We start from the raw sequence: 12,521 nt of genomic DNA, 5'->3' as shown, positions 1-12,521 counted from the left end.
TAGTACCTCCCTCTTGCCGGGAAGAAGTCCGAGAACTCGGTGAGGGGAGAACTATCGGGCGGGTCGTTCCGCTCGGACGCCGTTACGGTGTCCGTGGTGCCGAGGGGAGGCCCATGCGATCCGGACCGGGCAGACCCCCCCTTCCGTGCGGATCGGGGAACCCGGTGGTGAGGGTCCGTTTCCCTCGGAGCCCTGATCCTCAGCCGTTGTCTCCCCCGGGGTCGCCGGGATCCGCGTAGCCCCGTAGGCTGGTAAGCCCTCCTCCTCCCCCCCGCGGGGAAGCTCTCTCCGAGGCCGGGATCCCCGCTCAAGGTTCCACAGCCGATCAAAGATCGGGCAATCCCTCCCAATGAGGAGCGGTACCGGGAGGTGGGGGACGATCCCCGCCCGGGCAGTGGGGCAGTAGGGGGTCCGGACGACCACATGGCAGGTCCCGTAGGTACGGGTCTCCCCGTGGACGCAAGCGACCTCCATCGGTCCCCCCTCCTTTCCCCCCCGGTCTCGGCCGAGGGGTCCTGGCTCGCCTGCTGGGCGGGTCCGGTGAGGAAGGGCGACAGGATGTGGGCCCACTGCCCCTCCGGCCAGCTCTCTCTCCGGGCGGTCCGTTCGAATACCTCCAGGTAGGCCTCCACGTCGTCCTCTGGGCCGAGCTTGGTGAGCCGACTGGTCGGGGAGTCGCGGACGGCGTGCTGGGTGAGTCGGAGCACCGCCTCGCGGAGCAGGGCAAGACTCTCCATGGTATCCCGCTGAGCCGCGGCGGCCTGCGCCTGGAGCTGCTGCTGGCGCTGGGCGTCGTCGGCTCCGTCTGGGTGCCGCATGCTATGAGCGGGTACTTTACCGTGAGTTGTAGCGGGTTCCAAGTGCCTGCATTCTCCACCATATGTGGCAACCCGGTCCCTAAGTGTCTGGTCTCACGGCAAGTACCACGCTCTGGAGTCAGGTTTAAGCCGTAGTCGGCGTTTATTCACAGAAGTTAGATCAAGGCAAGAACGATAAGGTTGAGCTAGGGTCTCCGTGGTCGCCTTCGTGTCGATCTTACTCCCTCTCTCCCGGAGTCAGTCCTCCGCTCTCTTTTGAGAGGTCTCCCCGCACGTGTCCTCCCTCCTGCCAGGTGTCCCTCATCAGGCTGATGGGGGTGAGGGGTGTGTTGCTCTCTGCCGCTGGCTAGTGGATGGCGGCGGTACACGCCCTCCACCACTAGCCCTCGGACCCTCCTGGTGGGGAGCGGGTTGCCACAATATATATATATATACAGGGTGCGATTTGCCGGTGGGGATGGTGGGGATTATCCCCCCCTCTGGTTTACACGTCCTACCCTCTGCTGAATTATTTTTATCCTCGGTGGGGATAAAAATTATCCCCCCCATCCAAAGTATTTTCACCATTACATCGTAATAATTAACAACCAAAATACACAGGGTCCGTCTTCATTTTGAAACATTTTAAAATGTTTCTCAAAATTATCCCCCCCTCTGGTTTTTTCACAAATCGCACCCTGTATATATATATATACATACAGACCAGTGGTGGTGGGTCAATAGAGGGCGCTAGGGCGCCGCCCCTCCGTGAAATATTCACTTGAATATGGTCTGCCAACTATTAATCAACTATTATCAATACGAAATAAATCAACAAAAATGCATAGCGTTTATACTCGTTTAATTGTGTGATATACTTGTCTCTGTCTGCAACCATTTAAATGCGTCTGGACGTCAATGATTTGGGCTAGGCTAGTTATTGGTCCTTCGAAATAAAGCCCTCCTCCAAGTCAGGGGCGCCGGCCACGTTGAAGTCAATGTAAGCTCGCTAACTTTTTGCTATCTATCAAGCAGAGACAGCTTTTCATTGGCGCAAGAAAATTCGCCCTCGGGTCGCACCAGTGTGCGCCCCAGGCCAATGGTATTGCTTTTTTTGGTTATCACCACATGATTGGACAATTCAGTGAATCAATCAAATAGGCTACCTCCCTCAGCAGCATTCGCGCAACACAACTACATGTAGAGAAGAGATAGATCGCTAACCAGCAGAGAGTCGTAAGCACTTTCCACCCTTTTCAGTGGAGGAATTGGACTCCCCAAGCAATGTTATACTTAAAAGGAGCAAGTGAGTTACATATTAGTTTAGTCTTTCGGCCTGTAGCATATAAACAAAATGAAGCAACTGTCCCATATTTCTAACTGCATTTGAAGTAGACAAAAAAATGGACGCTATAGGACAGTGATCATGATTTGTCTCAATATCAGAATAACAATGGGTCAAATAGCAATGGCTGGTGGAATGGCCATGAAGTAGGTCTGTATATGCAGTGTAAGCTTGTCCAGGCCCTGCAAGTCAGGATGTAGGCTAGGAATCTGAATGAATAGTAGGTAAATAGGTAGTGGCCATCCCCAAAATGCACCAGAATACAGGAAATCAAATCTATTAAATTAAAAAATATATATGGGGGGGGGAACCCCAGACCCCAAGACCCCCAGTCTATTACTGTGCCCCACCAACATTTTTGATCACCAGCCGCCACTGATACACACACATCCACATAACTGGGCTGGGGAGGGGCCTACTGAGACACAGGGGCTGGGGAGGGGCCTACTGAGACACAGGGGCTGGGGAGAGGCCTACTGAGACACAGGGGCTGGGGAGAGGCCTACTGAGACACAGGGGCTGGGGAGAGGCCTACTGAGACACAGGGGCTGGGGAGAGGCCTACTGAGACACAGGGGCTGGGGAGAGGCCTACTGAGACACAGGGGCTGGGGAGAGGCCTACTGAGACACAGGGGCTGGGGAGAGGCCTACTGAGACACAGGGGCTGGGGAGAGGCCTACTGAGACACAGGGGCTGGGGAGAGGCCTACTGAGGCACAGGGGCTGGGGAGAGGCCTACTGAGACACAGGGGCTGGGGAGAGGCCTACTGAGGCACAGGGGCTGGGGAGAGGCCTACTTGCAGAACTTGAAGAGGATCTTCTCGAAGACGAGCACGGGGCCGGTGCTGCCCAGGATGGTGAGGGGCTGGCCGGCGAACAGCGAGTAGGCCACACCCGTCATGGACGCCCCGAACAGAGACTCGATGGCACTCTGGACCAGGAGAGAACACACAACACTTCATAAGCTCTCCCTCTCTCTCTCCCTCCTAACCCTGACCCGTAGGCCTCCTAACCCTAACCCGTAGGCCTCCTAACCCCTAAACCGAAGGCCCCCTAACTCCTAACCCCTAGGCCTCCTAACCCCTAACCCCTAGGCCTCCTACAGCATGCCCTATCCTGTAGGCCTCTTAGAGACGTCTCTGAATTCCCTGCAAGGGGCTTTGGAGAAGAGGGTTTCATCAAGTACTAAATTGTAACAAAAAGTATTTCCATCTTGTCTTCAGTTTGTATATTGTGAATAGTGTATGAATGGATGGTGAATGGTATCCATGGTGATGTCTGGCGGAGTAGGGGCGGAGCCTCACGATGCGGCCCTCGGTGGCCTCCCCCAGCAGCCCTCCGAAGGTGATGACGGGGGACATGCAGGCGCAGTAGAGGAAGAGCAGGGAGGCCAGGCACTGGAGGCTGAAGGCGTCGCTGTAGTCGGACAGGTAGTGGGGCGCCTTCCGCCGCACGTCAAGGAGAAGACCCCCGAACAGCCTGGGGGCACACAGAGGGCTCAGCGCCGGACCTGGGTTACCACGGCGACCGGGCCCCTCGAACCAGGACACCCAGAAGCTCCAAACAGGAGAAGACCTTTCACACATCTCTAAGACGATGTGTTAAAGTGTTTCCTCCCAGCAGCACTGTGACCCTGCAAAGATCACTGCTGCTGGGAGGACATGGAAACCCCTCCATGACCAGCTCCACCCTCCATGACAGACAGACAGGCAGACAGACAGACAGACAGACAGGCAGGCAGACAGACAGACAGACAGACAGACAGACAGGCAGACAGACAGGCAGACAGACAGACAGACAGACAGACAGACAGGCAGATAGACAGACAGACAGATTTATGAAAAATTATAGATATAGCGTTATGTACGATAAAAAAATTACAGACATAAAATAGCTACATATATTAGATTAATGATAAATATTTGATAGATGTATATGATAGATATATGATAGCCTTAATATGATAGATTAATGATATATATATTTACAATAGATATATCATAGATATATCATGATATAGGTGTATGATACATATATGTTATCAATATGATAGATATAGCTCTATGATAGATATATGATAGATATAGCTCTATGATAGATGATATGATATAACACTATGATAGATATATGATAGATATAGCTCTATGATAGATATATGATTAATATCTATTATATATATGATAGATATAACTCTATGATAGATATAGCTCTATGATAGATATATGATAGATATAGCTCTATCATAGATGATATGATATAGATATATGAAACATAGATCTGACCGGCCCGTGCGTTCCAGCTCTGGACCTCCGTGTCCACCGGGCTCATCTTCCTCTTCTAGAACACAGCTCTTCCTCCTCCCCTCCTGAAGCCAGCATGACTGTTACTATGACATCATCATCAGACTACACCTGTTTTTAAATTATACCTAAAAACGTATCTTTTTGAAAACTATATTTTGCTAAATTTTCTTTAATAGGCTCTCCTTTTATCCATTTATTAGTATTTTTTAATAATTGTTTGAATTGCTTTTATTCTCATAGATTTTATTTCTACTTCTCTGTAGCACTTTGAGATTCTAGTAATATGAAGTGCAATACAAATAAAATGTATCAATATTATTATCATCATCATTATTATTTTTCATTACCATTATTATTATTCAGCAAAACATTTGTCAACTACTGTTCTACATTCAAATGGTAGGTGTTCTACCGTAGTACATTCTGCTGTAGTACATCATACTGTACTTTAATATAGTAGTACATTCTGTGGTTTCATTCTGCTGTATTTTATTGCAGTAGTACATTCTACGGTAGTTTACTGTAGTAGTACATTCTGCGGTAGATTACTGTAGTAGTTTACTGTAGCAGTTCATTCTGCTGTATTTTATTGCAGTAGTACATTCTACGATAGTTTACTGCTGTTCATTCTGCGGTAGTTTACTTTAGTAGTACATTCTGGGGTAGTTTACTGCAGTAGTATATTCTGCGGTAGATTACTGTAGTAGTTTACTGTAGCAGTTCATTCCACGGTAGTTTACTGTAGTAGTACATTCTGGGGTAGTTTACTGTAGTAGTATATTCTGTGGTAGATTATTGTAGTAGTTTACTGTAGCAGTTCATTCTGTGGTAGTTTACTGTAGTAGTATATTCTGCGGTAGATTACTGTAGTAGTTTACTGTAGCAGTTCATTCTGCGGTAGTTTACTGTAGCAGACTGACCTGGGAGGGCACGTGTTTGGGGGGCTCTATGCGGATGGAGGGGTCCCACTCCCCAGGGGGCAGAACGGTCACCTGATCGAGGAACTCATCGATCCCAGCGATCAGATCGTTACGATCTTTGGCTTTGTAGGCGACGTCATGGAAAACCTGGACATGGATTAGGGGATAATAAGGACATGGATCAGGTGATAATACGGACACGGATTACCTGATAATACGGACATGGATTACCTGATAATATGGACATGGATCATATGAAAATACGGACATGGATCATGTGATAATACTTCATAATACTAAAGATTAAATACTAAATACTAAATAATACTAAATAAGGTATGTTTATTGATTGGTATGAGTGATGGATGGTTACCTCGTCGGTCATGAGGGTGGCTATGGAGCGACCCATCTCATGGTACTGGGGCCCTCGGCCCAGGGGCCCCAGGAGGATGAAGAGGAACCTGATGGGGACCATCGTCATCACTACTATAACCATCAGTACTTTACAGTACTATCAACACATCTCCAACCATCAACACTCTGCTATACTATCAACACTTCATTCCTATCAGTACATGGTGGAGAAGAATCCATCTGGAGCTGCCTGACCGGTCGAGTGCTGCCAGATGTTCTGACAGGTGTGGTCTGATTGGTGTCGTTACCTCCATCAGGTGGTGGAGGGATCTGGGTGGGGTCAGTACCTGGTCATGATGGGGACCTCCGTCAGGCCGTGGAGCAGCAGAGCGGGGGACAGGCGGACGAACGCCACCACTGGCCGTGTCAGGAACTCCACCTCCCCCACCAGCACGTTGCAGGCCTCTGCCCCCGCCGGGATCTTCTTCATGAAGTGGAGGTCCACCTGGAGGAAGATATAGATACATATCATATAGAATATTAATGCATCCCAGTCATCATTTAGAGGAGACACCGCAAACATCACTGCGGTGGCCCGATCCTGCAGATTTGCACTTTACAACATCCGCAAGATCCGGCCGTTCCTCACAAGGGAAGCAGCTCAGCTCAGTGGTCCAATCACTGGTCATCTCCCGCCTCGACTACTGCAACTCGCTCCTGGCTGGACTCCCTGCCTCCACTATTAAACCTTTTTAAACCTTGTTTACAACCTACCGACGTTCTCCCATGTGACCCCCCTCCTCCGGGACCTCCACTGACCCCCTGTAGTAGCTCGCATCCAATTAAAGATGATGGTACTGGCCTACAAGGCAGTCGATGGAACTGCCCCTGCCTACCTCCAAGCATTGGTAAAGCCACACACCCCAGCTCGATCCCTCTGCTCAACTACCTCAGCTGGACGTCTGGTACCGCCATCGCTAAGAGCAAGCAAAGGTCGATCAATAAAGTCACAACTTTTCTCTGTTTGGGACCTCAGTGGTGGAACGAGCTCCCAGCCGACATCAGGACCGCAGAGTCGCTTACCAGCTTCAGCAAAAGACTCAAAACTCACCTGTTAAGAGTTCACCTGGACTCTGCATAGCCACCCAGCCCCTTCCGGCCACCATTGTATGTTGTACGTCCTGGCACTTAATGTACGCACTTATTGTACGCACTTAATCTACCTTGCACTTATTCATAGTACTTAATTGTGTAGCATCTGCAGTAGCTGCTAGCACTGCTGTACACTGGGAATGGGTTAGCCTAGCGATTGTTAGTACTTGCACTTGGTTCTATAAACATCTTTACTGTACTGACAGCGATATATTGTTTCACTTCTTATGACAAATGTACCTATTGTAAGTCGCTTTGGATAAAAGCATCTGCTAAATGCCCTAAATGTTAATGTAAATGGAGATACTAAGAGATTAGCTGTTCCCTCGTAGCTTAACAATGCAATAGCTCCCTAGAGGATGAATGTATGGATGTTCCACTTCTATTAATAATCCTTAGCACCATGGATTTCACCTAGTTTATATAAACAGGATGGAGCTATTCTTTTGACTCTGTGCTGAATGTTAGCAGTCATTGCACTTAGTAGTATTAATAGTATTAGCATGGCAGCTGTGCAGATCCATTGTTATGCAGCATGGAGCTTCGCTGGTTTGTGAGGGAGCGTCTCTACGAGATGTTTCTGAGTTTGGCTCATGTCCCTTGGCTCACTGGCACAGTGCAGGCCCAGTGCAGCCATCTACAGCAGAGTCAGACACCTCCTTGTGTTTGTGTTCTCAAAGCAGCATGTCAGCATAAGGATCAGAGCGGACGTTTGCACACATTTCAACAATGCAATCATCCAGCGTGACTAATCCGTATGAAAGTAGTGACAGAATCGTATACAAGCATCCCTGCCATACATTTAGACATATTTTCTTCCTAAATTGAGTTTATTACATACAGGATTTTGCTTTTATCTTGTGTTTAAAGATAAACTATGGCCTAAAACAATTGAACATCATTAAGGTAGATAGATGATTGAGGTACAACGGAGGTCCTATGTGAGTTTGTAGGACTGCAGCAGTTAGCGCAGGGTTCATTAGGAGAGTCTTCAGATCACATGTTGTTGTAACAACTCAGATGCTCTGTCTCGGAATAATGCGCCATCGGTTGTTAAAAGAAGGTCTGAGAGGCTCAGGACCAGTCAGATAGCATTTCATTACATACCCTTTCTGCTTTGCACATGTATACTACTAACCATGTATTACTACGCAGATCAGTGTGTCACAGGTGTCACAGGCAATTGTTCTCATAATTATTACTACAGCCTGTTATACAGAAGGTTAGAAAACATTGGATTCCTTTTTTCCTATTTATAAATGTATAGTTTACAGGATGTGGTTTCCTGATGTTTAGAGGTTAGGACTAGGTAATGTAGGAACCCTCTGCAGCAGATCAGGGGTAGCCTGACAGTCCTTGACAGATACAGATAAAGTGCCATATTATACGTATCGGATGTGAATGGAAGAGAGTGGATGGATGGTCTACATCAAAGTGTTTCGCCTGGATCTTAACATGATGAAGGCTGAAGGATGTTCATGATGCTGTTCCTCCTGGCAGTGAGAGCTGATGAGATTCACCTGTTCAAATGGTCACCATCATCATATTAAATGATAATGGTTATTGTGGTGGCTTTATCATATACCACCATCATATAGCATGGCTCTAATCCTAATCTAATAGAGGGATTTCCAAAGAATCAGGTTGGATTGATTGATACTAACAGCACACACATTAATATAGGACGGTGTGTTGTATTCTGACCCACTTGAGCAAGACAAGGAACACATGAAGGAGACTGGAAAGGGAGAGCGAACCTTAGCAGGAGAAATTCATCAGGATCTTTTTATTACAACCTCAATAAGGAGACTCCCATTTTATATTTAAAATACCTCCCCATCTGTGATCCACTGCATACTGCTGGGATCTCCATGATGCCTTACTAAACCCAGCCTACTGTCTCTTTGATACCTTACTAAACCCAGCCTACTGTCTCCATGATGCCTTACTAAACCCAGCCTACTGCCCCATGATGCCTTACTAAACCCAGCCTACTGTCTCCATGATACCTTACTAAACCAAGCCTACTGTCTCCATGATACCTTACTAAACCCAGCCTACTGTCTCCATGATACCTTACTAAACCCAGCCTACTGTCTCCATGATGCCTTACTAAACCCAGTCTACTGTCTCCATGATGCCTTACTAAACCCAGCCTACTGCCCCATGATGCCTTACTAAACCCAGCCTACTGTCTCCATGATACCTTACTAAACCCAGCCTACTGTCTCCATGATACCTTACTAAACCCAGCCTACTGTCTCCATGATACCTTACTAAACCCAGCCTACTGCCCCATGATGCCTTACTAAACCCAGCCTACTGTCTCCATGATACCTTACTAAACCCAGCCTACTGTCTCCATGATGCCTTACTAAACCCAGCCTACTGTCTCCATGATACCTTACTAAACCCAGCCTACTGTCTCCATGATACCTTACTAAACCCAGCCTACTGTCTCCATGATGCCTTACTAAACCCAGCCTACTGTCTCCATACCTTACTAAACCCAGCCTACTGTCTCCATGATGCCTTACTAAACCAAGCCTACTGTCTCCATGATACCTTACTAAACCCAGCCTACTGTCTCTTTGATACCTTACTAAACCCAGCCTACTGTCTCTTTGATGCCTTACTAAACCCAGCCTACTGTCTCCATGATACCTTACTAAACCCAGCCTACTGTCTCCATGATACCTTACTAAACCCAGCCTACTGTCTTCAAGATACCTTACTAAACCCAGCATACTGTCTCCATGATACCTTACTAAACCCAGCCTACTGTCTCCAAGATACCTTACTAAACCAAGCCTACTGTCTCCATGATACCTTACTAAACCCAGCCTTCTGTCTCCATGATGCCTTACTAAACCCAGCCTACTGTCTCCATGATGCCTTACTAAACCCAGCCTAATGTCTCCATGATACCTTACTAAACCCAGCCTACTGTCTCCATGATACCTTACTAAACCCAGCCTACTGTCTCTTTGATACCTTACTAAACCCAGCCTACTGTCTCCATGATACCTTACTAAACCCAGCCTACTGTCTCCATGATGCCTTACTAAACCCAGCCTACTGTCTCCATGATGCATTACTAAACCCAGCCTACTGTCTCCATGATGCCTTACTAAACCCAGCCTACTGTCTCCATGATACCTTACTAAACCCAGCCTACTGTCTCTTTGATACCTTACTAAACCAAGCCTACTGTCTCCATGATGCCTTACTAAACCCAGCCCAGTGTCTCCATGTGTCTGAGTGAGGACGGTACCTTCCTAAACCCAGCCTACTGGTCCATGTGTCTGCAGTACCTTACTAAACCCAGCCCAGTGTCTCCATGATACCTTACTAAACCCAGCCCAGTGTCTCCATGTGTCTGAGTGAGGACGGTACCTTACTAAAGTCCACCATACTGTCGTCTCCCCTCCCATCTGGAGCTGCCAGCTGGTTCTGGGAGGAGGCGAGCTGACCTGGAACACAAACCGAGGGAGAGGAGCTCTTCAAATGTCCAGGGACAAACTTCCTCTCCATATGTTGTTTGATCATCCATCCTCCTCTGAGCTCAGCCAAAATGTATAAAATAGATTTAACTTTCATATCAGAATTCTGGGAAATAACCAAGACTGAGATCAAACACTGCAGGGAAAGGCTTTCCTGCTTTCTATGTTGTAAGGCCCAGATGGATGAAAGCTTGATTAAATCAGATTAAATCTAATAGTGCATTAAACCTTCTACAAAGTATGTTAACAGCATGTTTCCAAAGATGTGTGGGTCCTTGTAATCCCCCCCCCACCCGTATGCAGTGTTTCCTCTGAATACAATTGGCCCACGACAATGTAATTAACACGCTGAACAACACGTGTGATACAGCAGGACCCCACAGTGGTGGACCTCAAGACAGGACTACAGGGGTCCCCAGCCCACTGGGTAGGCTGTGGGCCCTGGGGCAGCAGGACATCCCCAGGCCTCACTGTTGGGGTCCAGGTGAAGGGTGGAGGCGCGCCGGCCCATGTCGGCCAGGGAGCGGACGATGGGCAGACGGCAGGCCAGCTTCTTGTGGTTTTGGTGGTGGTGAGGCTTTAGCAGGGTCTCCTTCACCCGGGCCCGGAGCTGCTCTCCCAGGGGGGAGTACAGCTCCTGCTGGTCCAGGACCATGTCTGGGGAAACACCACAACATCAGCACACTGCTCATGGTCCCGGGTAGTGGACCCCCCGAGTGAAGGTGGTCCACCACCCGGGTCTTCAGGCTGTCCCTTTATTGGGTTATAAGTGACTCCTGTGCTTTACCCTTCCATGGGTAGGACTACTATACCTGTAGCGCTGCCCGTAGGCCTACCACTAATACTAACACCTGTAGCGCTGCTCGTAGGCCTACCACTAATACTAACACCTGTAGCGCTGTTCGTAGGCCTACCACTAATACTAACACCTGTAGCGCTGCTCGTAGGCCTACCACTAATACTAACACCTGTAGCGCTGCTCGTAGGCCTACCACTAATACTAACACCTGTAGCGCTCCTCGTAGGTCTACCACTAATACTAACACCTGTAGCGCTGCTCGTAGGCCTACCACTAATACTAACACCTGTAGCGCTCCTCGTAGGTCTACCACTAATACTAACACCTGTAGCGCTGCTCGTAGGCCTACCACTAATACTAACACCTGTAGCGCTGCTCGTAGGCCTACCACTAATACTAACACCTGTAGCGCTGTTCTTAGGCCTACCACTAATACTAACACCTGTAGCGCTGCTCGTAGGTCTACCACTAATACTAACACCTGTAGCGCTGCTCGTAGGTCTACCACTAATACTAACACCTGTAGCGCTGCTCGTAGGCCTACCACTAATACTACCTGTAGCGCTGCTCGTAGGCCTACCACTACCACTACTAGCCATAGGCCTACCACTACTACCTGTAGCCCGTAGGCCCACCTCTACCACTACCTCCCCCAACCCGTAGGCCTACCACTACCACTACCTCCCCCAGCCCGTAGGCCTACCTGCCACCTCCCCCAGGCCGTAGGCCTACCTGCCACCTCCCCCAGCCCGTAGACCTACCTGCCACCTCCCCCAGGCCGTAGACCTACCTGTGACCTCCCCCAGGCCGATGGCCTACCTGCCACCTCCCCCAGCCCGTAGGCCTACCTGTGACCTCCCCCAGGCCGGTGGCCTACCTGCCACCTCCCCCAGCCCGTAGGCCTACCTGCCACCTCCCCCAGGCCGGTGGCGCTCATGTCCAGCAACACGGTGCTGGAGAGGATGGCGCTGCGCAGCGTGAAGAGGCTGTGCAGCGACAGCGTGGCCACATAGGGCTTACTCCAGCGCTCGCCCCCGTCCTCCACGTCCTCCTCGAACTTCAGCCACCTGGGGGGGGGAACAGGACGTCTGACACCACCCTCCAGACCAGCGGGGGGGGGGGGGGAACAGGACGTCTGACACCACCCTCCAGACCAGCGGGGGGGGGGGGGGAACAGGACGTCTGACACCACCCCCCAGACCAGCAGGGGGGGGGGGGGGAACAGGACGTCTGACACCACCCCCCAGACCAGCGGGGGGGGGGGGGGGGGAACAGGACGTCTGACACCACCCCCCAGACCAGCGGGGGGGGGGGGGGGAACAGGACGTCTGACACCACCCCCCAGACTA

The 12,521-nt window shown here is 49.6% G+C and overlaps 1 protein-coding gene across 1 annotated transcript in view; it reads right to left on the bottom strand.

Annotated features, from left to right (window-relative positions):
• The window catches only part of slc4a10b (solute carrier family 4 member 10b), a gene marked incomplete at both ends in the record, with an annotated part of 31,458 nt that overhangs the window by 11,292 nt on the left and 7,645 nt on the right, over positions 1 to 12,521 (bottom strand). Inside the window, 9 exons of the mRNA XM_079733874.1 lie at positions 2,939 to 3,072; positions 3,446 to 3,620; positions 4,424 to 4,506; positions 5,365 to 5,511; positions 5,738 to 5,825; positions 6,066 to 6,223; positions 10,267 to 10,343; positions 10,845 to 11,030; positions 12,079 to 12,239. Coding sequence (XP_079590000.1) covers positions 2,939 to 3,072; positions 3,446 to 3,620; positions 4,424 to 4,506; positions 5,365 to 5,511; positions 5,738 to 5,825; positions 6,066 to 6,223; positions 10,267 to 10,343; positions 10,845 to 11,030; positions 12,079 to 12,239 — 1,209 coding nt within the window. The remainder of the gene's footprint in view (positions 1 to 2,938; positions 3,073 to 3,445; positions 3,621 to 4,423; positions 4,507 to 5,364; positions 5,512 to 5,737; positions 5,826 to 6,065; positions 6,224 to 10,266; positions 10,344 to 10,844; positions 11,031 to 12,078; positions 12,240 to 12,521) is intronic.

Source organism: Pollachius pollachius (assembly GCF_949987615.1).
Source record: "Pollachius pollachius genome assembly, chromosome: 3".
NCBI classification, from domain to species: Eukaryota; Metazoa; Chordata; class Actinopteri; order Gadiformes; family Gadidae; genus Pollachius; species Pollachius pollachius.
The sequence above is the reverse complement of the archived record's forward strand: the minus strand, read 5'-3'. Positions and strand labels throughout refer to the sequence as shown.